A 25,140-nucleotide genomic window follows, 5' to 3' on the forward strand; every position below is an offset into this window, starting at 1 on the left:
GATTTGGGATTTGGGAGATTTGGGATTTGGGAGATTTGGGATTTGGGAGATTTGGGATTTGGGAGATTTGGGATTTGGGAGATTTGGGATCTGGGAGATTTGGGATCTGGGAGATTTGGGATCTGGGAGATTTGGGATCTGGGAGATTTGGGATCTGGGAGATTTGGGATCTGGGAGATTTGGGATCTGGAAGATTTGATATTTGGGAGATTTGGGATTTGGGAGATTTGGGATTTGGGAGATTTGGGATTTGGGAGATTTGGGATTTGGGAGATTTGGGATTTGGGAGATTTGGGATCTGGAAGATTTGATATTTGGGAGATTTGGGATTTGGGAGATTTGGGATTTGGGAGATTTGGGATTTGGGAGATTTGGGATTTGGGAGATTTGGGATTTGGGAGATTTGGGATTTGGGAGATTTGGGATTTGGGAGATTTGGGATTTGGGAGATTTGGGATTTGGGAGATTTGGGATTTGGGAGATTTGGGATTTGGGAGATTTGGGATTTGGGAGATTTGGGATTTGGGAGATTTGGGAGATTTGGAATTCTGGAGATTTGGGATTTGGGAGATTTGGAAATTTTGAGAATTTTGGAATTTGGGAATTTTAGATTAGATTTGGAAATTGTGGCCTTTGAGAATTTTGGGATTTGGAAAATTGGTGATTCGGTACATTAAAAATTAGGGAGTTTAGAAATTTGGGAATTTTTGTATTTGCTAATTTTTGTATTTAGAAATTTTGAGTATCAGACAACTAAGTAGACGGAAATTTACACATTTGAAAATATATCAAAGTCAAAAGTAAAAGTACAAAATTTTTATTTTATCTCTCGAATCTCCACTTTATTTGTATAAAAGCTAGTCAGTTAACTCTCTTCATTAATTGTTAAAGAAAAATCTCATTCACCAAGATATTCTTTGCCACAACTGCAACTTTACTTATGAAACAATGAAGTTATATTGAATAATAATTAATCAAGTTATATTTCATTTAAATATGTTTCTAAAATGTAAAACTGTATATGAGACGATTAAACAAAATAATTTTTATACCATATATTGTATATTTTCTTTATATATAGTTTTTTTTTAGTGTATATTAGGGTTGGAAATGAAATCAGAATACAAAGAGTCAAGAACTACTGTATTTCAATTCACTACAACTTTTAACTCAAAAGTTTTCTAAATTCGACGAAGAAGATCTATGCGAACATATTTTTGTTCTAGAAGTTCAATAAAAGTTTTCGTAGAGATGTATCTCGATTGCAGGACAAAAACGCTACGAAGTAGTCAATTTCGAAACGAAAGAGGTCAGCTACGTGTTATTCAACCGAAATAAGAATACCCGAAACGATATTCTGTACTGAACTGTCACATCATGCTCTCTTTTTCTTCTTTCATTTTGTTGTTCCATATGCTTCCGGCATTTTACCGCGCTTCGAATGTTCACGATTTCCATTCCATTATTCATAATTCTACCTTTCATTAATAAAAATTTCTCGCTCACATTTTATCACATTTTATAGATATTTTACAGGACAGAAATTTCAAAAATATTTTACAGAAATTACAATTCATAATTATTGTTAATGAACGTATGCAACTTCTGATTTTCACGATTATATAATAATTAAAATTGTCACAAGTTATGCATTAGGGGGTGCATTTATTTTATGTGTCACTATAGGATTATCTAATGAATTAAACAATGAAAACCTATTTCAGAATTTCTGTTTTCGTTAGAACTTTCAAGGTTCACAGATATTTTAGGCGACGGGGTTCCATAAGCCTCGAAACCGTTTTAGCAACTAGTGTTGAGCCAAAGAGATTAACCCCTCGTTGCATAATTCAGCGAAAGAAAATACATTTCAAATCACGATGATTCCACAAATCATAGTATGCAATAACTCATAACTCATATGTTCTGTATATTCCAAATTTATCCTAATCAATACCATGTAACACTACAACTTTTCTACCTCCAACAATATACCATTTTGCCAACTACTTCAACAAACAATAAAATCCAAATCATATAAGAGTACAAACACTTCCAATAATTTTTTCAAAAACAAAATATACTTATGTTCATCAAAATGCAAAAATTAGTACATTTGCAAAAGAACGAAGAATCAACTCACAGTGTATCAAATTTTGTGTAATAACTTAGAGAAATAACGACAGCAACAGTTTTTCAACCCCTATAGCGTTGCGCCACCACAGTTACCACGTGCACAGTTCAGCTGGAGTAATTTGTTTTAATTCCACGATATCGATCGTCGTTCAACTCCAAAGCTTGTTGGAGATTTTTAGAGGAGGATCTTTGACGTTCCGTGAGAAGAATCAGTGAATTCGGGTTGAAAGGGTCGCGACACGGTGGACGAGGGGCGCGATGTCGAACGCGAACTGGACCCGGTTAGGTTCACAGAAGAAGACTGTCGCAAGCTGAGCTTGCGTAGGGGAATCCACTGGGCCAATCCCCCTCGTTCTCCGATCTCGCCACGTGCTTTCGTGATCATACATTTTTTATGGGAAGCGTCAATTGTTAACGCGGAGAAATTGTAAGGGTTTGTGTTGTGAGAGTTGAATTGAAAAATTGAGAGTGTGGAAATTTGGGAATTCAAGATGGGGAATTTGGGGAATTAAATATTTGGGTGGGTGAGAAGTCAAGGGAAGTGGAAAGTTAGACTTTTAGGAGGATGGAAGTTTGAGAAAATTGGAAATTTCGGGATTTTTGGAATTTGGGGAATTTGGAATTTAGAGAATTAGAATTTTAGGGATTTAGGGATTTGGGGATTTAGGGATTTAGGAATTTTGGGATTTAGAGATTTTGGGATTTAGAGATTTAGGGATTTAGAGATTTAGGGATTTAGGGATTTAGGGATTTATGGATTTAGGGATTTAGGGATTCAGGGATTTAAGGATCTAGGGATTTACTAATTTAAGGATTTTGGAATTTAGGAATTTAGAAATCTAAGAAATTAGGAAATTAGGAAATTAGGAAATTAGGAAATTAGGGAATTAGGAAATTAGGGAATTAGGAAATTAGGAAATTAGGGAATTAGGAAATTAGGAAATTAAGAAATTAGGAAAATAGGAAATTAGGAAATTAGAAAATTAGAAATTTAGGAAATTTGGGAATTAGGTAGTTAGAAAATTAGGGAATTAGGGAATTAGGGAATTAGGGTATTGGGGAATTAAAGAATTAGGAAATTAGGAAGTTAGGAAATTAGGGAATTGGGAAATTAGAAAATTAGAAATTTAGGAAATTTGGGAATTAGGTAGTTAGAAAATTAGGGAATTAGGGAATTAGGGAATTAGGGTATTGGGGAATTAAGGAATTAGGAAATTAGGAAGTTAGGAAATTAGGGAATTGGGAAATTAGGAAATTAGGAAGTTTGGAAATTTGGAAGTTAGGAAATCAGGAAATTAAGAATTTAGGAATTTACAAATTTGAAAACTTGAGAAAATGAAAACTTGAACTTTTTTATTAATTTGAAAATAAAGAATTTGCAAATTTGAGAGTTTGAAAAATGTACAAATTTTAATTTGAATATTTAGGAATTGAAGAATTTGGGAATTTGAGGATTTGTAGAATTCAGATTTGTAAATTCGTGAATATATAAAATTAAATATTTCAATATTTGCGAATTTGCAAATTTACAAATTCTGAAATTAAGTAATTTTGATACCTACAAACGTAGAAAATTATGAATTGTAGAATTCATAAATTATAACATCTCCTGATCTAGAAATTTCGACAAAAATTAAGAATATATAAATTTGAAAATTTCAAAAATTACAGCATTAAAAATTTTTTAATTTAATTTAGTAGTTCTGCAATTTTGAAATAAAAAATACCAATTTATAAACTTTGTAAAATTAAAAATTAATGGGAATACAATGATAGAAATTTAGAAATTAATTATCTTGTATGAAGTACCAATTTCGAAATTTTCACAATAATTATTAACGAAATATATTGTATCAGTCAAAGTGTTGATTGCTAATTGCCCCTCGATTAATTGTACACACTTTTTGCACTCCGTCGTTTCGCTCCACCGAACCGATCGATAACGCGTTCCGATTGATTTCTCGCCCGACAATCAATCAGCGTCGAGCCCAGACCATTCACCATTGTAACACTCAATCGATCGAAACAAAATCAAACAAACCTCCGGTATGAAGCTTAAAATCTCGAAAGGGTATTAATAATTACTCCATTATGAACTCGAGTGCATTCCACGTTTCTGTCCAAATAAATCATTATCGTTAAAGACGGCTCGGTAATTTCGCTCTTCATTTAATTGCTTTCTAATAATTTGCATATTCGATTGCGTGTTACGAACGATACGTTATCTCCCGCGTGATTAATATTCACGGTAAATTAATCTCGGCGAAAAGAATCGGTATTAAAAAATCGAAACGATGCAACAGAAGTCATAATTACATTTTTGACGCGACAGCTGGTTTACGATAGAAGATTAACAAAAAGATGGGAGGAGGAAGAGGATGAGTTTACGATCAATAATTAGAACCTGTTTCATGAGAACGAATAAAAATAACACAGTTTTACAGACGAACGATCGATAGCGCAATTAATCGGTTACTGAGCTTCGATTTTGCTCTAGGCAATTAATTCGAGTTGATCGCTGAAAAAATACTTTCCCTTGGTTTGCTATTAATTGAGCCATACATTCTTCAATGATAGCTTTACAAATAACTTGGTACTTTGCTAAGTCTCAATTAACTTAACTTTTAATATGATATTTTTAAATGAAGCGTTTTTTGCGCCATTTTTCTTATTGAGCAATGGGTACAAATTGTTAGGTTAGTTTACATGCGAAATGGAAAGAGAAAATGTCGAGAATAATTCAGAGAAAGAAAATAAGTTGATGTGGTATAAAAGTAACGTAGTATTTATGCTACATCAATTTAAAGTTTTATGAAAAAGATTATACAGATACATTAATATTTATGGTATAAAATTGATGATTGTCAATACAGAACACCATGATGAGGCTATACAATATTTTAATTAAACTTGCTAAAATTAGAAATAATGATGATAATATTATGAGTGATATTAAAACCTATAATATTTAAAAGTCAAAGTCAAGAAATAATGTACTACGTATCTAATGTAAAATTTAATGTAAGTGAAAAATTAAAAAGTGTACTATTTAAGAGTATCATTTGATGAAATCTAAGAACATAATTGAACGAAGTTTCAGGTTTTATACCAAACTGGAAATAGAAGGTAAGACGTTGTTCGAGTCATAAACATTTTATGATGCAGTCATGAATTCACCCAAAATACGAGAAAGGTTTAAGAATACCGAAATTCTTTCGTGAATTATGGAAACAGGGAGTTTAAGGCGACCTAAAGCTTCGCGAGGGAACGGCGTGCGAACTGCTTTCAAATCGTCGACTGAATGCATAAGTAGACATTCGAAATAAATTCCACAAACAAAGTAGACTCCATGAACAAAGTGTTGCCAGCAAATATTCTTCCCTCTTGATCTTGCACGAAATTCTCAATTCGTATAAGAAGAATAGATATCTTTGAAATCAAATTTAATTGAAAATGAAAAACTATTTTAAAATGAGAAGATTTTAGGTGTTTTTCAATTTGAGACTTTGCAAAGTTGATGTTTTAGCAATTTTCTCGTCCAAATATAAATTCTTAACTTGACTTATCGAACTCGTGGCGCACAGTTCAAGTACATAATAAAAATAAATTTTATTCAGAGTTCAATACCGATTACAATTTGTACAATTAAAGATTGTTAAATTCAAAACATATTCAACATTTCACTTTGTGTTATTTCTTTTTAATATTAAAACAGTGATTCGTCAGCTCTGACATCTGTCAAATAAATCATAATTTAAGGGGTTAACTTAACAAAATTCTTACTGTTACAGAAATTACACAAACCACATCTAACCATCGTCTGATAAAATATTTTAAACAGAATTAAATTTTCCAATTTCATAATAATTATACTTACATTAACTACTAAATTGTAATAATTTCTACATAGCTAATTCTAGATTTCTAGATTTCTAAATGCTGTTAAAATGTGGAACAATGATTGAAATCATTCGTAAGTTTGACGTCAAAGTTTGAAAATAACAGAATACAATGTCGAGCAAAATGGGTTGAAAGTATTTTTAAAACACTTATGGGATTAATCACATCCGTGTGCGCAAATATCCCCGTGAATTTCGCAGAACACACGACGTATCGTTAATTTAACACTCCTGTTGGCGTCTATTTTTATCATGGACCCCACGTTGCAGCTGTCGAATCTTCAGATGATATAAATCTTCTACGCCACATCCACCATCTTTATGGGGACGCTTCTTTAAATTCTCTTTGATCGGATTGGTCCGTGATCAATTGCTACACCGTTGTTTTGTGTTTACTACTTTGTGAACACGGAGAACATGGTTACAAAACTTAGAGATTATTAAGAAAATAGAGTTTCGTCGATAAATTTTATTTAGAACACAAGACATTTTGTAATAAAACTATATTTTTGCGATAGAACGTATTGAGGTTAGGTTTTACAGAAAGGTCAAGGCTTTTAGGTTAGGTTAGGATTTTTGCAGAATCTATTGCGATTAAATTTTACAGCAAAATATGTTATATTTTCAATTTGCAATGGATTGTATTTAAATCGTGTAAAAACTATTTAAATTTTATAGTAATATAAGTTGTATTTAAATTTTAAAATATGACATACTATATTAAAATTTTTAAATAGAACGTATTGTGTTAAAATTTTACATTAAAATGTAACACATATTATATTTTATAAAACACATTATATTTTCAATCTTGCAATAGCACATACAGTATTCAAATTTTACAGAAATATTTTATAGAACATATTGCAAATTTCACAAAAAATATTGTACTTAAATTTTATAGACCACATTTAAATAGTCCAAAACAACAGATTTCATCAAAGTGTTGCAATAAAAATAACTCAAATATTTAACAGTAAATTGAATATACGTATTTAACCCCATTTCTCTCCCGACATTTGAATCGCATTTAATCGACAGAAAATAATGAATCTGAATGAAATGCTGTAGTAGGTCGTAGACGACGCCAGGAATGAGATATATAAATGGCGGATGGGTTGTCAGTGAAATTGCCCGAAGACGCTGGCCCTTCCGGCAAACGACCTTAGTTATTGGCCGTTCTTCTATTTCGTCTAACCAATCTCGTCGAATTCTTGAAGTAGCCGGTACTAACGGTGATCTACGACGAAGAACACCAGTCGACAATTGGTGTAACGGTAAATCGGAAAAGTCGCAATGTCAAGGTCCTACATCGTGGTAGACGATAGATTCATCAGTCTGCCCTGTTCTCAGACTATGATGAACGGAAACTACGGGACAATCTAGTTTCTACGTTCACAAGGTGAACTAGGAAGGGGTTTGAACAACTTTCGATCTTTGATGTTTTGTTCAAATCTTTGAAAATTGATCTTTGACGACGATTTGTGAGGTTAAGTTTCAGAATTAAGTATTTATTTTAATTATATTATGGCTGTGATATTCATTATTATTTATTAATATTGAAAATTGTAATGTTTATTGTAATAATTAGTGAGATAAGGTTTATTTCAATTATGTTATATGAGGAAATTGTTACAATTATTAACAAAGTTGTAGAACAGAAAAAATAGTTGCAATAGCAAGTAACATGAACATAACAGTGAAAAATTGAATAAATAATTTTGTTGTAATGTGTGAGAAAATTATAGCAATATAAATTGTATCAATAGGAAAGGAAAATAGGAAAGAAAAAACATAGGAAAATTGTATCAAAGGAAATTAACGGTATTGAGTTTAAAAAATTTGTTAAATAATATAATTTTGACATGTAAATACTTGAAGTAGATGTACCATGCGTAGATATTTGAATGGTCTTCTACATCATCAAACAGTGAGCTTGCAAGTTTTCAGAGCCGGTAAGGAAGGTTCCTTGCATTTCACTCCTGATCAAATTATCTCAACCAGATAAGCTTACTGTTAGAGTACTAGTACTTTGCCACAAGCTGGCACTTTGTTCTCTTCGAAATATTTCTACGTTTGCAATTTTAAATATTCCCAAATTACAATATTTCTAAATACAAATTCTCAAATTTCCAAATTATAATATTTCCACATTTCTCAATTTTCATATCTTCGAATTGCCAAATTTTAACATTCCAAAATTTCGATATAACCAAATTGTCAAACTTCCAGATTTTTAAATTTGCACATTCTTACATTCTCGAATTGCAACCCTCCAAATTAATTTTGGAAGTTGTAAGAATTTCCAATTCTTAAACTTCTACGTTTAATTACTTTCTAAATTTTGGTGATCGAAATCCTCAAATTTTTGTATTTTCAAATTTCACACTTCCAAAGTCTCATACTACAAATCATCAAATTTCCAAACCACCAAATTCCCAAATTCCAAAATTCAACAATCCTCACCTTTGCACCCCAAAAAAATGTGTTCGGTAGATTCCCTGCAGCTCGTAAAATCCAATGCACCTCGATGGAAACTCGACTGATTCGAACCGCTATTTCCATGAAGCAATCGATTTTCCCAGAAGGGAAGTTCCAAAGATGAAACCCGTCCATTCCATGCCTGGAAGATCGCGTTCGAATCTTTCTCGAAAGCGAAACGGCTCGAAAACAGTTCTCTTTCGTGTGTACACACAAGGTGGTCAGCCTGATTGAGCGTTTCTTGTAGATAAGAACAGTTACGATCCCTGTCAGTGACAGCCATGGAAAGGATCTTTGCCCGTTTTTACGTCGAATATCTTTCCGGCCAGCAGGTTAGTCCTTTTTTTGCCCGGGGTTACTCTGACCCTTCGCGAAGGGATGCGTTGCTTTTGACAGAAGGCGTCGGTTATGTACATTCGATGACGAAGTGGACGAAGGGAGCTTTTGCGAGATACCAGCATCCCCTTCGATCTGTTCTCGAAGGATGGTATTCGATATCTCGATGTTAACGGAAAAAGTTTCTCTAGAATTGTTACATTTGTCACAGATGACACCATGTGTTTGCTACTTTCATATGTAGCTTCTACTTTTTTATTGCATACGAAATTTTGTTCGACTGGTAATAATAATAATAATATTAATTTACAAACTATTATTTAGATATATTCTATTTAGTATTTGGTTTGAACATGTGTTTATTTCAAACTAATAGCTCTTATAACAAAAGTGAACTGAGTTGTGAGACTCTGTATATTTTTTTAAATGTGTATGGTGACAGTAAAGACAATAGATGTACTCTTTTGAAAAAGTCATCCTTCTAAGTTGACTAACTTAATAAATATCTAAAAATAATTAATAAAGTATCTTTGAAATTAAACTAAAATTTTATTTAACCTTAACCTCTTTCCAATACTTTACTTTCAAAGGACGTGTAAATTAAATTAAACCTTGAATCTCAAAATATTATTTCTGTGACTTACTACATACATGTATGTTTACAAATGCTACAACAAATGAAGTAAAGGTTTTCTAAAAATATAAAACAGAAAGTGTTATAGTAACACAAGTATCATCGTTAAAACTTTCAGATCAATTGAATTTAATACAAAGAGTTTGACGTTGATGGATGGACGCCGTGAGTCCGAGCACAAAATAGTTCGCCATCAACTATTTCTTCCTTTATACGCCATTGTTCGAAACGAAACTCGCGTTCACTTTCGTTGATTCGAGGATACGATACAACGAAACACGGAGACAGTCGTACCGTTCAGATTTGGATCAGCTGTACGAGTAGCTATTAACTTGTAAGAGTATCGTCCGACACAGGATTGCTTCTTAACGCTGACACTAAATCTTTTTTTAAGAGAGCACTGGATACTCTCGGTGGAATTAATCCCGTTGCACGAACTACTAGTCTGAGATTGTTCGGTGGATCGAAATGTCAGTAGAGGCAATTTCATGATTGGAATTTCAGTGTCGGTTTTATTTTTGAAGCGAGGTTTTCAGAATTTTGGGATTTTTTATTTATATTATTAAATTTGTAAATTTCTGAATTTCTGAATTTCTGAATTTCTGAATTTCTGAATTTCTTTTTCTGTATTCTACAAATTGCAAGCAGTGTCGGCAAACTACACGATATAAGTGGAAGCACCGCTTACATCAAAATTTTGTTGTGTTTTCACGAACTTAACAAATTAAAATTCAATTCGTAAATTTACTATGATATTTTATAACATTCTAATAATATTTAAAGAGCATGTCAATTACACAGAAATTTTCAATTTATATTATCAAATTTGTAAATTTATAAATTTGTGAATTTGTGAATTTGTAGATTTCTGAAATTCTGTAATTTCTTTTCCTATAGGTATTCCATAAACTACAATCAACATCAGCAAACTACACGATATAAGTGAAAGTACCGCTCAAAACAACAATTTACATTTTCTTCACAAACTTAACAAATGAAAATTGAATTCCTAAATTTACTACAACATTTTGTAACATTCAAATAATATTGAAAGAGTCCATGATCAAAAAATCATACTTCTCTTAAAATAATAAAATGTTACGGGAGACTCGTATGAGAGCATAAAGTTTGAGAATATCACGGCACATCCTGTCCAGATGCGTTCAGTTTTAAGGCGCATTCGTAAATCCTTCGGATTTCGACGAATGGAACTGCTTGCAGGTTGCTAAAGAAATTTATTTCTTTTTTCCTCGGGCACCATATTCATTCGCGAAATTTCTTAGCGGTTCGTTCGTCAAAACGTCGCTTCCTTTTTCACTTTCTCCTTCATTATTTAAAAAATTACGTAAAACCAGGAACGTGTGTTTAGTAACAACCACGTTTAACCGCGTTCTAATTTGATAATAGAAATGCACCTGCTAATTGCGATTGTGCTTCCACTTTTCGTGGTACTTCTGAGTAAATGACTAGAATATTGTGTTACTATTTAATTACTAGAATTAATAACTAGAACATGGCGCTACTATATGTAGAATTACTATTTGAGGATATTAAAATGTATAGCTTGTGAGAGGTACAAGACTAAAATTTTTTAAAATTACACCATTGTAAATTTCCGCATTTAAATCTTCGCTAACATACAAGCGTAAAATCTTTGAAAAGATGGTTCCTCCCTGATTCCCGAAATCGAAGCAATGGCACGTTCGAGCACTTGGTGATGTTCTGCCGGCTTAAAAAGCGGAACATCGCCGTTCTTTATTTCCCGCCGAACGACACGCTTACGGTCGTTGATTTACATCGAACAAGAATAAAACTGGACCAAAAATCTGGCAGAAATACAAAACGAAAAACGGACGTGACGTTGCAGTGGTACTGATGTCAACCCACGAGCTGTAGCTTCCACTTCCACTGGAAGTAGAAGAAGCTCTATCCCCACCATGAGCACTTCCAGCGTGATATTTCGGCAAATAATAATAATAATAATAATAATAATAATAACAACTACATTACGTAATTCGTATTATCTCACTTTGGGGATGTTTGACGACTGTCATTGTTTTTAACTTAATTGATGTGCGTGACTGCTCGAGTCAATTGTTCCCGCCAAAAATATTAAAAATGCTAGGTACATATAACTACATTTGTATTAATGCGAAAATACATTTGTTTACTCTAACCAATTTAAGCCGTAGCTTTTCTGAATACCTGTCAACTTCTTAATACGTTGATTGCCACACAGAAGCAGTTGAAAATTATATCAGATAGTATTTTTGTTTCTAACAAATCTTACCAAATATTCTCACAATATTTAATTATATTTATTATTCATAGTTTCAAATAGTTAATACGAACATTTCCAATTAAGTTAGTTGACACATTTTTAATAATATAGATGATACATTCGTATGGAAGGTTAAGCGTGATCCATATGTGGGTGACATGGCAGTCAAAATGTTAATGTGAAAATACATTTGTCTACTCTGATCAATTAAAGCCGTATCTCTTATAAACACCTCTTAGCTTCTTCACGCGCCAACTCGTGGGTTGACACCGGTACGTGTCTACACCAGCACTACACATAACATCGCGACTGCTACTCGTTTTTAAACGTCATAAAAATGATCGTCAACACTCGTGATAAAACGATCCGTTCTCGTGACAGTTATATTTTTTAGCCGTAGTCCTGGCCAATTTACTTTCGTTGATTATACCGGTTTACGTGGGTCGTAAATAATTTTTAATATAGTTTCCCTCGGTATGTATATTATATCTGTCCTCTTGGGCGCAGTTAAGTTCATTCCGGTGAAATACTGAAATTTCCCTCTCGATGCGCCCAGGTGCTCGTATCTTTAAATAAATTGAAATGCATTACGAAGATTACGCCACCTTCATCTATTATTTCCGGTTACCTTACTCTATTTACTTCTGTGTTGAGAATGCTCGTTTGGATACGTTGAAACTTAAGGTAATATGTGTGAAGTAATTCTACGGTGATATTCTGTACGTGAAAATTTATTTGTTGATTTATTGACTTTTGGGGGATTCTGAGTTTGGGGTTGTGGGATCAGTGCGTTTGAGGATTTAGGAATTTAAGAATTTGGAGATTTGGGAATTTTAGAGTTTGAGGAAATGGAGATTGTAGAGTTGGGCAATTTGAGGAATTGGGAATTTTGGGATTTGGGGATTTGGGGATTTGGGGATTTGGGGATTTGGGGATTTGGGGATTTGGGGATTTGGGGATTTGGGGATTTGGGGATTTGGGGATTTGGGGATTTGGGGATTTGGGGATTTGGGGATTTGAAGATTTCAGGATTCCAGGGTTTGGATATTGTGAGATTGGTCCGTTAGAGAATTTGGGATCTTAGGAATTTGGGGAGTTGATAATTTGGAGATTTGAAAATTTGGGAATTCGAGGATTTGGGGATTTAAGGACTTAGGAATTTGAAGATTTGCAGATTATGGGATCAGCGCATTTGAGGATTTGGGAACTCGATAATTTGGGGATTTGTGCAAGTAGGGTAGTTTAACCTGAGAATTTGAAACTTTGAAGAACTACAAATTAGATTTGAGAATGAAGAATGTAAAACTTATAAATTCATAAATTCACAAATTCAAGTATTTGTGAAATGTGGAAACTCAAAAACATACAACTTTGTAAGTTGAAGATAGTTTTCATCAATTTAATATTTTGAAAACTTGATAATGTGCATATTTTAAAAAACGAATGCAAAAGAAAGTATCCAATTTCCAGACCAATTTGCATTAACTGCACAAGAACTTGAAAATCAGTACACAGTATCAATTTAAACAGAAATTTCTCCCGCCTCCTGCCATCTCAACTATCCTCACAAATGCCAAATTCCCATTTTCCAGACAAATTCAAATAATCGCGCGGTCGTCTCTTGTTTCATGCGGTTTCCTCGTCCTAGCAACTTTCTCGCAATCTTCACGCCCGTTACCCGATAAATCTGCCTTCCGTTTCTTTTCCTCCTCTCCTCTCGCGGCTCTGTTGCACGCTTCCTCACCCTCGAGTATTTTTGCACCAGTCGTATCTCTCGTTACTTTATTGCGGGCAATTTGCGGCGCGAAGAAAAAAAATGGCGGTGCATCGCCGCCTTTTAAACCGCCTGGCTGTTTAGCGACGCGTGTAACGACTGACTTGCGAACCGCGAGTCTAACAAAAGCGAATTCGAGCGACCATTTTCGTCACCGTCGATATTTACGGTTGACAGTAACGTGGCTATTGTACACCGTACATGGCAGCCCGCCGTTGTCGGGCAAATGGGGATAAAATGGGGCAATCATTTCGACCGTGAAAGTAGCTCGGAATGAAAATAAGTTCAACCGGTCGAGGAGACTCGTTTGACGTTTACTATGCTGTTGTTCAACGTTTGTGGGAGTTGGTCGTCGTGTTTCGTTGTTCTTTTAAGTCTTTGATGCTTTCTTTTAGATTCGCTGTATTGTGGAGTTGAAATTTTTTATTTGCTTAGGATTTGTTGGGATTTTTTAAATTTAGGGACTTTGAGACAAAAGACAAGTATTTATTCTTCTACAGTTTCTTTCATTTACTTTAACTAACTTGTTCAATTTTGCTAAAATTTATATTCACTCCAATTTAACAAAATAGAAGAGTCTTCGAAAAATTCACTGATCGAACGGAAATATAGCGGCGTCCGCGGCGAACAAAATGGCGGTACGCGTTAGAAGACGAATCGCGATAAACATTTTGTCCCCCCAGTCGTGAGAACTATATTTTTTCCTACCCTGTTCTTTTTCGGCGTCAAAATCTGCGCTTGTTAAGGAGGCGAGTCGTTTCGTCGTCCAGACGCCTCTTGGGGAAGTTTCTGTTCGGAGCGAGGATTATTGTAACAATGTAGATAAAGAAAGGTGGGCCTTCGCAGGAGAAAAGAGAATCCTGGGTAACAGGATTCTGGTATCAGCAACGATGGAAGCAAGCTCGTTCCACGAACGTTAACAATCAGACGGGAATACGTTGGATCCCACGGAATCCATCCCCCTCCGTTATTTGCCAATTTTTTCCCTTTTTTCAAAGGGAATTCGCTCCACGATACGGTTCCGATACTGCACCTTGTTACTGCGCCATCTTGCTCGCTGATAATTATGTTTTCCTTTGTTTCGAATGAATTGGACTTTTGTTACGGTTTACTGTTGGACTTTATTATACTATCTTGAGTTTAAATGGTATGATTACTAAATTATATAATTGTTTAATTATTATTAGTTGTTGTTTCACGTAACTTTGGAATATTTTCGATATTTATTTAAGATAAGTTTCTTTTTATTATAATAGGTTGACTAGTAGATTAGGTTGGTCATTTAGTGAATTTATAATAGAAGTATACATTTATTGTAAGAAACATTTAATTAATATTTGCATAACTAGGTCTTTAATTGAAAAGCTATGCTATATCAAGTTTACAATATTTATATCTTACTGAAAATAATTATTGATGAAAATAAGGAAAAATCAAGTCAATTTAAATAGACAGAACTAATGTTAGAAATCATTAAAAATAAAAATAAAAATAAAAGCTAAAAGTTTAACACCTGATGTTAGTGCATTCTTTGAACATTTTTATGTATTTCAAACTATTATTTTACATTTTATTTTAACAATTTATTGCATTTTAAATGTACAACATTTTGTACAAGTACAAGGTTAATGATAAAAACTACATTAGTATCGTTTACAATATTGTGCACAATTATTTTTCTTTTTCTAAACGAATGACTTCAAATAAATTTCAATGCAACAACCTGACTTGTTTCTAAATTCCAGCTGTAAACTCTTCGAGATACGTCGTCGATCGTTTCTTTAGAAGTTTCGTTTAATTGACCATTTTCTCGAAAACTTCCCTCTATTCTTGGTTAAGAACACTCAACCCCCACGCGTACAAATACAAACCCACATATACTTCTAGTTGCGAATGAACTCCTCTGACGCACGTTTTCCTCGAATACTAACTTTCTAAATAACGTAATCGCATTTATTTCTTGAAAAAATAACTCTCTCGAGAACAATCCTGTTCTGTTTGTTAATTTAAATACAAAATCGCCATATTGTTTTTAGGTAAACCCCTTCTGTGTTTCTTTAATACTTTTTGACAAAATTATTCTTGTTTCTTTCTTCTTTGACAGAATTATAAAAACTCTTTCTTTCTAATAAAATTACAGAAACTTTTCTTCTGACAAAATTATACAAATTTTTGTTTTTAATGAAATTGCAGAAACTCTTCTTCTGACAAAATTGTAAAAACTTTTGTTTTTAATAAAATTACAGAAACTCTTCTTCTGACAAAATTATACAAATTTTTGTTTTTAATGAAATTACAGAAACTCTTCTTCTGACAAAATTGTAAAAACTTTTGTTTTTAATAAAATTACAAAAACTCTTCTTCTGAGAAAATTGTAAAAATTTTTGTTTTTAACAAAATTAAATCAAGATTTTAATTTTCACACCATTTTTCAACATTCCCCAATTTTCGTGGCATAAAGCAGAAATGACGCGGGTGTTCACACATTCCTATTCATAACCAAATTAATTCGGCAGAATAATTCTCCCATACTGATGCTGTCGAGAACTTTCACGTGAGAAGACAGATCGCCACCCACGCTTCGTCCACGGTGCAAAACCATCTATCAAATTACGGCGAAGCTGAAAGTCGACGCTCTGATTCTATAATCGGTGCTCCTATGGATTCCAGTTAACAAGAACTTCCATAGAAAAAGAACATGGAACAAATGTGTGCAGATTTAAAGCAGTAGTCAGACTTTAACGAGGTTGTCGCATTCCTAATCATGTTGTTAGCGGTACACAGACGGAGTAAGCAAGTTTGATTCGCTTCAGGTGGGCCAGACGATCGGCACAAGAACTTTAATCGAGAATTCGATTAATTAGTGATACGCGAAAATGTTAATCGTCGATTCGAGATCGGATAATTAAAAACTTGGGTATTAAATAATTTATGGCAGTGCTTAATATTTTCTTTGTATTTAGACGATACGAGTTTATAAATTATTTTAAGATATAATGATTATTTGTAAGATGTAGTATTTAAAAATTAATTGTGACAAGAATTTTTTAGGAATTAGTCCTAGGGGAGATTACACGTTAACCTAACCTAACGTATGGAATATGCAATGTATGAAATATACAATGTATAAAAGATGCAATACGTCACTGTTACCACCCGTATCAGATGCAACACATAAAAGGTGTCAACATGTAATGATACAACGCATAAGAAATGCAACACATAAGAGATACAATCTATACGTGATGCAACGTTGAAGATGCAACACGCGTGCCAAGACACCAAAGCAAATATTCAATAATAAAATATGATTCTCCTATCAATGTAAAAGTGATCCAAGTGTGTTTGGTATCGTCGTAAGATTTAAAAGTCCGCTTTATGATAATTGAATAGTCGTCCGCTTTCCAATTCGATTTAGCTGTCCGTGTTCCGATAAGGAAACGCGTGTTTCCGTTTCGAGAGATAACTGGGCCACGTGTGAGAAACATCAGGGGACAACACACCATCTCCTTAGAATTGCGAATATTTCCTTGGGAATATTAGACCGGGCAAAACACCATCGTAAACCTGAATAGATTTTCCCAACGATTTCATTCAAATGCCTCTTATGTCCATGAAAGTGTGCTCGGAAATTTCTTAAAGACGGTCTACAATTGCTTTCAATTTGTATATTTTCACGATTTCAAATGAAATTTTGGGAATTAGGGATTTGGGGATTTGTGGTTTTAGGAATTTGGGGTTTGAGATTTGGTGGTTTAGGGATTTAGGAGTTGGGGGCTTAGGTGTTGGGCATTTAAAAGTTTGGAGGATTTAGGAGTTTGGAGGATTTAGGTGTTGGAGATTTAGAAGTTTGGAGGATTTAGGAGTTGGGGATTTAGGTGTTGGGGATTTAGAAGTTTGGAGGATTTAGGAGTTGGGAATTTAAGAGTTGGGGATTTAGGTGTCGGGGATTTAGGAGTTAGGGATTTAGGTGTCGGGGATTTAGGAGTTGGGGATTTAGGTGTTGGGGATTCAGAAGTTTGGAGGATTTAGGAGTTGGGGATTTAGGTGTTAGTAATTTCGGATTTGGTGATTTAGAATTTAGGGATTTAGGTATTGGGAATTTAGGATTTAGTGATTTAGAATTTGGAAATTTAGGAGTTGGAGATTTAGGAGATGGGGACTTAAGAGATGGGGATTTACGATTTGAGGATTTAGGAGATTCAGATTTAGTGTTTGGGAAATTTCATAATTTGAAAATTTGGTACTTCAATAATTTCAGAATGTTTCAATTTGATAATTTACAAATTAGGAATTTTACTCATTTGAAATTTACATATCCAAAACATAAATTTGAAGATTCTTAAACATAAAAATTTAAAAATCTAAAAAATTGCAAAATTAAATTTGAAAAAATCAAATTAATATATAAATTGTACTTTCCGTATCAGAGAATGACTAAATTATAAAACCTTGATATGTAATAATTTTAGAAGAACCGAGCTCGTTGGTCAAACTAATCGTGCAGAATGTTCTCCCACAAAGAGGAACTGTTCTCTCACTTTTACGTCACACTCCAAGAGGGTCTGCTCGTTCGATTCTCGATATGTCGGTGAAACGATTCGAGGATTTAGTGGCTATGACTGACGTCACGATAGAGCGCCGATCCTGTTCCCATTCGAGAAAGCGTCGTTTAATCTGAACCAGTGCGTACACACATGAGATCAGGTGGTCATTTAAAGGACGTAAATCGATTCTCTCTTCAGTTAATCCGACTTCTGATTTCGGTTGATTAGATTGCTCCAAATCAAGGTCTAAAAATGACGGTCAGTTAGCTAGTTCAGTTTTCTGCATGAAACTTTTAAAAATATCCACTTATTACACAGAAAATAAATTGTGGGATGTCAAATTATATCAACGAAGAGGTAATTCAAAATTAATTTCTTTTTCAAATTTTAAATTGTTCAATTTTATTTTAGTAAGAAGCAATTATAAAGCAATTATGTAATAATATAATATATTTCACCTAATTTCCATGGGATTCTTAACTTATTTTTCTCTTGTTATTTTTTTCGGTTGTCGAAAATCTGATCGAAATTTTAATAAATTAAGTGAGTTATTTTAAAGGTGACACATACAGTATTATATTCAAATATTTATATATTTATAAGCATTATAATATGTATTATTTATTATAATATTTATAAGCTATGTTTTATAACATCATAAGGTTTCATGGAAGTTTTTTTTGTTATTAGATTACTATAGTTGTTAGATGTCGTACTGTACATGGTACAAAGAATAAATACTTCTATATGTAACATATGTTCCCAACCTTATTTGTTGACTTTCAGTGTAAAGTCACGAAATACCACGAAAAACCGTCATATCGATTCAGTAAGCCATATGGAGGTCTAAAAAGTACAAACTTTACGACAAGAGCGGGAACACTTGCCAAAGGGTGTAATCGAGCGAGTCCTTTTCTTCACGCGTTCTCGCGAAGCGAAATGGATGGGCGGTGAGAAAGTGTCGCGTATAATTAGCGCGATTCATATCCCGTTTATTGGTCGGCAGATGCAGGAATACTTGGCGACACTCGGCTGCTTGGCCCGCGCCCAAATCGCGATGTACATGAGGGCAAACCCGTAGAAATCGGGGAAAGTGATGGAAAACGAAATGGAAGGTGCATCCTACAAGATTTCAACATTGTTTTCAAATTTTTTTCACAACTTTAAATTCTAAAAATTCCGAATTTAGAAATTTAACAATTTTTGGAATTTTTGGAACTTTTGGAATTTTTGGAATTTTTGGAATTTTCGGAATTTTTAGAATTTTTGGAATTTTTGGAATTTTTGGAATTTTTGGAATTTTTGGAATTTTTGGAATTTTTGGAATTTTGGGAATTTTGGAAATTTTTGGGAAATTTCAAATTTTCAAAATTCAAAGTATCGTAGGTCAAAAATTTCCAAATTCTCACATTCCCAAATTCCTAAGTTCCCAAATTCCCACATTCCCAAATTCCCAAGTTCCCAAATTCTAAATTTTCCAAATTCTGAAAGTCGCAAATTCTCAAGTTTCCAAAGTTCAAATTTTCCAAATTCTCAAAATCCCAAATTCTCAAGTTTCCATCTTACAAATTTCCCAAATTTTCAAAGTCTCAAATTTCAAATTTTCCAAATTCTCAAAGTCCCAAATTCCCAAATTCCAAATTTCCCAAATTTTCAAAGTCCAAAATTTCGAAATTCCCCACTTCTCAAAACCCCAAATTCTCAAGTTCTCTAAGTCCCAAAGTCCCAAAGTCCCAAAATCCCAAAAGCCCAAAACTTCAAACCTCCAAATAGCAAAGCCTCAAAATTCCTATATTTCAAACCCTAAAATTTCCAAATTCTCATCCTTCCAAACTTCCAAGTTCGCATAATCCCAAAATATCAAACTATCAAAACCTTAAAATCCCAAAATTCTAAGGTCTCAACCTTCCTATCCCAACCTTCCCAAAATTCCAATATCCCAAATCTTGAATCCCACATCCAACAATATTAAACATGGAAACGAATATAAATTCTCCTCAACGCTCCTCAAACAAGTAATATCACAGGTCGATATCGTCTCGAGGAAGGTCAAACGTGCACGTGGCTCAATTTTCTGTAGAACCGTCTGGAAATTGTTTCCCGCATGGGTGATTATGCACGCTTAGCACGCCCAAGGTAAATTGAGAGCCGTGAAAAATCGACGTTGTTGTTGTCGCTTCATCAATCGATTCGTTACGCAAACGCGTTGCTGATCAAACTTGAAGAGGACACGGATGCGACGTGCACACGAATGGATTTATTCGAGGGGTATCCATTCGGGAGTCGACGCGAAACGCTAATGCGTGTCGTGTTTGTGTCGCGAAGGGACGTTCCGCTTTTAGAACTATGTCCGGAATGCAAGAGGTGCGTGTTACATTCATGTAATTTGTGAATACGAGCGTTTCACTGACGTTGGCCTGTCAACTGATTCTTGTTTTAGCGGGGGACGTGTGATCACTTGGTTAGAAGTTAGGAGAGTAGCGGTAGGCTTAATGGATCTAGTGGTGTTGCTAGTTTGTTGGGTTCTTGTAACCTCGTTCGAACTTTTTCTGAGTCACTGATGCCTTTTAACGTCATTTATCTTTTGATATTGGTAATTGTTTATAATAGAAATAGTGATGTTAGTAATATTGCATAACAGTATGATGGTGTGCAGTAATAATAATACCACTATTATTATAGACCACTTATGAAGATGCATCTTTCTTGAACACATGTCTCAATAGTTGTCTAACTATTTTGATAATAGCATATGACAGTAAACACCATATGCAATCTAATCATCGAACATCATTTGATTGACCTGATTAACATTATCAAAGTATACTGATCATGTCATCATTTGACTAATTCGCTCATCTCATACCATTTGCCTGACTTGTTCATCTTATATCATCTGACTAACCTGACCATCTTAATATCGCTTGATTAACCTGATCATCCTGACATCAGTTGGTTAACTCGATTATCTGACATCATTTTACTAATCTCATCTAGCATCATGTTGACTTGATCATTTTAACGTTGTTTGGCTAAATTGATCATGTTAGCAGCATTCGATTAATCCGATCACCTGATATCGTCTGAGAAACCTGATCATATAACATCACATCTTGATCAGCTTAACATCACCTGTCTGATCTGATCAATTTCACATTATGTGTCTGACCTGATTCAACATCTGACTGACCTAATCATCTTAACCTCTAATTAAGGTTCGAATATTATCTGACTTGATGAAATGAATATCATATGACCTCATCACTTGATTAACCTGATCATTCAGCATCTAACAATCATTCAATAACAATCCGACTAACCTGATTCTAAGTACACATGGTTGCCAAATTTGTAAGCCACCTGCTGCAGGATGATCCCGTTAGATCCATGTATCCCATGGGACAGCACCTGGACCAGAACCCCCGTGAACACCACGATCCATCCCCAGCCTCCTTCAGGGTAGTAATGTTGTTTCAATGTATGTAACTGCTTCAGATCGGCTACCAGTTGTTTGGCGTGCGGTGCAGCGGCCGCGTGAACCTGTTCGTTTCCACTGCACGCGACACCGCTGTCGTGCATCGACAATCGCGGCAGAGACTTGCTGCGATACAGCAAGGACGCAACCGGAGTCTCCTGTCTGAATTCTATCCCCTTCTCGCCATCCTTAACGCCATATTCTAGCGCATCGCCGTCCAAATAGCTGGGGTATTTATGCAGATAAGGACGTTCGGTGTAAATAGGATGCGGTTCTCCACAATTCTCGCATTTTGTCTGTTTACGAACCGGCGTTGAGGATCTCGGGCCGCCCTGGCTGGCGGTCTCGTCCTTTATGGCCGTCGGAGAATCGGCCGGTTTACGAGGCACTTCCGTTCCGGACGTTGCACCCTCAGGCGAATCGTCCCTATCGACGATCAAATTCGCGTGAATCTGTGGCGAGGCTTCGCATTGATCCCCTCTCACCGTGTCTTCAGGGTGCTTGCCGGCTTCGACTAATTTATAGATAACCCTGGTGGAAATTGCTGTTTCGTTGCTCCCTCTCTTCGATTCCGTATTCTTAATCTGTATCGCTTTGACCCCAGGCTGCACGCGATCGATCGATTGAAAGTTGCGTGCTTCGTTTTGGGAACTTTTGGGATCTTTGATCTCCCTTGGAGAAGTTTCTCGTCGGTCAGCGAATTCCTCTTTATCTGGATCAAATAGCGACTTCTTTTGGTCGGAACAATCGTGAACCATACATTTGTAACGTCCTTCGTTATCTTCATCGGTCAGATAATTTGCTTCGTTCTCTTTGCTAATCGTTGCTTCCTCATCAGATGATCCTCGAAACTCTAGCTCCCTGGATCTATGATTACCCGGGATCGATAATCTGGTATCGCCGATTCGCGAATCGACGCGAGAGGCAGCCATTCTCCGAATCTCTCAGGCCTCGAAGTGATCCTCAACGTCGCGTCCTCGTCTGCGTCGTCTTCGCCGTCTTCGACCTCGGTTGTCTGCCTCCTCTGCCTCTTCCATTTCCTTTCCACCGGAAGATTCCTGCTTTCTTGCTGCTCTCCAAACGGAAACGAGGGATTAAGTCAGGTCGATCGTGTTACAAGTCGAGTGTCTCATAAGTCCTCAGACTTTGTAATCTTAAAAACTTTTCATCTTCCATGGCGTGTCATCTTTAACACCTTCATTGGATGTTTTAACACCTTGATTGGACTTCAAATAATACAATTTTATGCAACACTATGTTTTTAGGCATTTGAACATCAAACGTGCGTATTTTTGGTGTGTTTGAAAGTGAACAGAGTTAGTTTCGATTGATCAAGTCAATTTTTTTGAAATGTAGTAAACACTGGACCACTGTGTTTTTGGGGGCAAGACTACCTTTGGAGAAGGTTTAGAAAGGGGTTTCGCAAGGTTGAAACTTTAGTAGGAATTTAGTAGGGGATTTTGCAGTTTGGAGATTTAGGGATTTGGGAATTTGGGAGTGTGGAAATTTGGGAATTTGAATATTTTGGGTTTTGGGAATTTAGAGTTTGGTAATGTGGAGATGGTAAAGGTTTAAGGGTCTGCGAATGTGGGGTTTTGGAAATTTAGAAATTTATATATGTGGGATTCGGGGATGTAGAAATTTAGATTGGTGAGAATTTGGACATGTGTGAATTTGGACATGTGTGTATTTAGACATGTGTGAATTTTGGAATATTAAAAGTTTAACAATTTTACAATTTGAGGACGTGAGGATTTGGACATGTGTGAATTTGGACATGTGTGAATTTGGACATGTGTAAATTTGGACATGTGTGAATTTGAACATGTGTGTATTTGGACATGTGTGCAATTTGGAATATTAAAAGTTTGACAATTTTACAATTTGAGGACGTGAAGATTTGGAAGTTTGGAAATTGATGAGTTCGAGATTTGGGCATATGAGCATCAAGGCATATGGGAATTTGAGAGTGTTAGATTTTGGACATGTGGAGATTTTACAAACCGATTTGAGAATATGTGGATTTGCATATTTAGAAATTTGTGTAAGTGAGATTTAGACAAATAATTTTGAAATGCAGGAATTTAGGCATGTAAGGATTTGAAGATGGAACTTTGTGAATATAGGAATCCAAACACGTGAGTACATTCGAAGATATTCGATCATGTGGTTGGAAACACTCCAAAACTTTTCCAATTTACATCCATATTAAAATGTGAAGGTTCCGAAATACGAGGATGAGGAATATATAAAACCATCAAAAAGTTCCGTAATGATATTAAAAACAGAAGCTTACAGCTCTCCCCAAACGAAAAAGGGAGGCCCCTCTCTAAGCCGCTTATCCAAAGGAAAACGTTGCAACCGAGTGTATCCTGCAGGTGTTTGTGTGAAAGGACACTAGTCGCAGAAGGATGCGACCGATCGCGGCACGCTCAGCACGCAAACTGGCCGAGAGAAGCCGCGTCGAGCAAGAATCGTGCGGCTGTCTGCGGCTACGGTCGACAGCTGCGCTTCTGGAGTCGGATCAACCGTGGTCGAAGAAATCCCTCTCTCTTTTTCTAAACCCCCTCCCGCTATAAGTGTTGTTCCAACCACTTTGTGTGTTCACGGAATGTTCAGGTAGCTGTTGTGTTCCGACGTAACAACGAATGCGATCGCGTTCGAGTCTGTACTTTACGATTGTTGCGCAAGTACCGCGGCTCCGACGGTTGTTGCTCTCGAGGACTCCGTAATCTAATTGTTTCTCGGAAGACTTAACTGTACTGGGCTGTGAGGAGAATGCAAAAATCCTAACGGATTATTGTTTTTGTCGGCTACGTAATTGCCAGATTGCTCCGTTCTTAATTTGGATAATTTGGAGAGGTTATTTATAGTCTCGTTGATGGCCTGATATACGGTTGTTTGAACGTGAACATTATCAAGCTAATTTAAGGATGGTTTATTTAGACGAAGGTGTTTGTTTTAAATTTTTGGATATTTTTAGAGAAAATTTTTTGACAAAGTGTTTGATTAAAATACATCATATTATATGATTTATGTTTTGGGTAAATATTTAAAAATACTTAGAGTTGTTTGAAAAATTATTTATTACATTGAATTCAAAATTGAAAGGTATTTGATGAGTTTATTGCAATCATATTATTATTGATTTACTGTAAAAGTTTTTGAGAATATTCATTTATCTCCAATTATAAACATCATCATTTTTATATTTAATAAAATCTGGTTTCAATGAACAAAAACCTTGATGACTCAACTTTTAGCATGGAATACGTTTTCTTAGGAAACAGCATATAAAAATATGCATAAAGCTTGATTAAGGTATGGAAGTAAATTAGTTGGCCAACTTGGTACATTCATTTGACGTAATCCTTTTTATCCGATGAAACGAGTTACGTTTTAGTCGTGATTCGTGCAATTTCCAACAGTTCTTAAAAGATAAAGAAGTTTGCAAACATGTTTCGTTTCAGTCCGTTGTTCTTACCCAGTAACCTGAATTCTCTTTGATGTACAAATACTTCGAAAGCTTGTATTCAACATTGGTATACTAATTATTAGAATAAAGTTAATTTACCATTAA

General features: G+C 35.0%; 2 protein-coding genes across 5 annotated transcripts in view; one reads left to right on the forward strand and one right to left on the reverse strand.

The window, feature by feature from the left end:
- LOC143265178 (uncharacterized) overlaps nucleotides 1-25,140 on the forward strand; it is a 430,584-nt gene that overhangs the window by 94,349 nt on the left and 311,095 nt on the right. The window lies entirely within an intron of this gene.
- The window catches only part of LOC100879352 (uncharacterized), an 80,037-nt gene that overhangs the window by 22,743 nt on the left and 32,154 nt on the right, over nucleotides 1-25,140 (reverse strand). The window contains exons 1-2 of one of the 3 annotated variants that reach the window (XM_012292537.2): nucleotides 23,857-24,203; nucleotides 21,406-22,954 (exon numbers count right to left, since the gene is read on the reverse strand). The exons of the other annotated variants lie outside the window; for them this stretch is intronic. Of the exons in view, the coding sequence (XP_012147927.2) occupies nucleotides 21,406-22,492 (1,087 nt within the window). The 5' untranslated portion in view covers nucleotides 22,493-22,954; nucleotides 23,857-24,203. Of the gene's footprint in view, nucleotides 1-21,405; nucleotides 22,955-23,856; nucleotides 24,204-25,140 lie in introns of those variants that run through there. 3 annotated transcript variants of the gene reach the window in all.

This window comes from Megachile rotundata, chromosome 9 (assembly GCF_050947335.1).
Source record: "Megachile rotundata isolate GNS110a chromosome 9, iyMegRotu1, whole genome shotgun sequence".
NCBI classification, from domain to species: domain Eukaryota; kingdom Metazoa; phylum Arthropoda; class Insecta; order Hymenoptera; family Megachilidae; genus Megachile; species Megachile rotundata.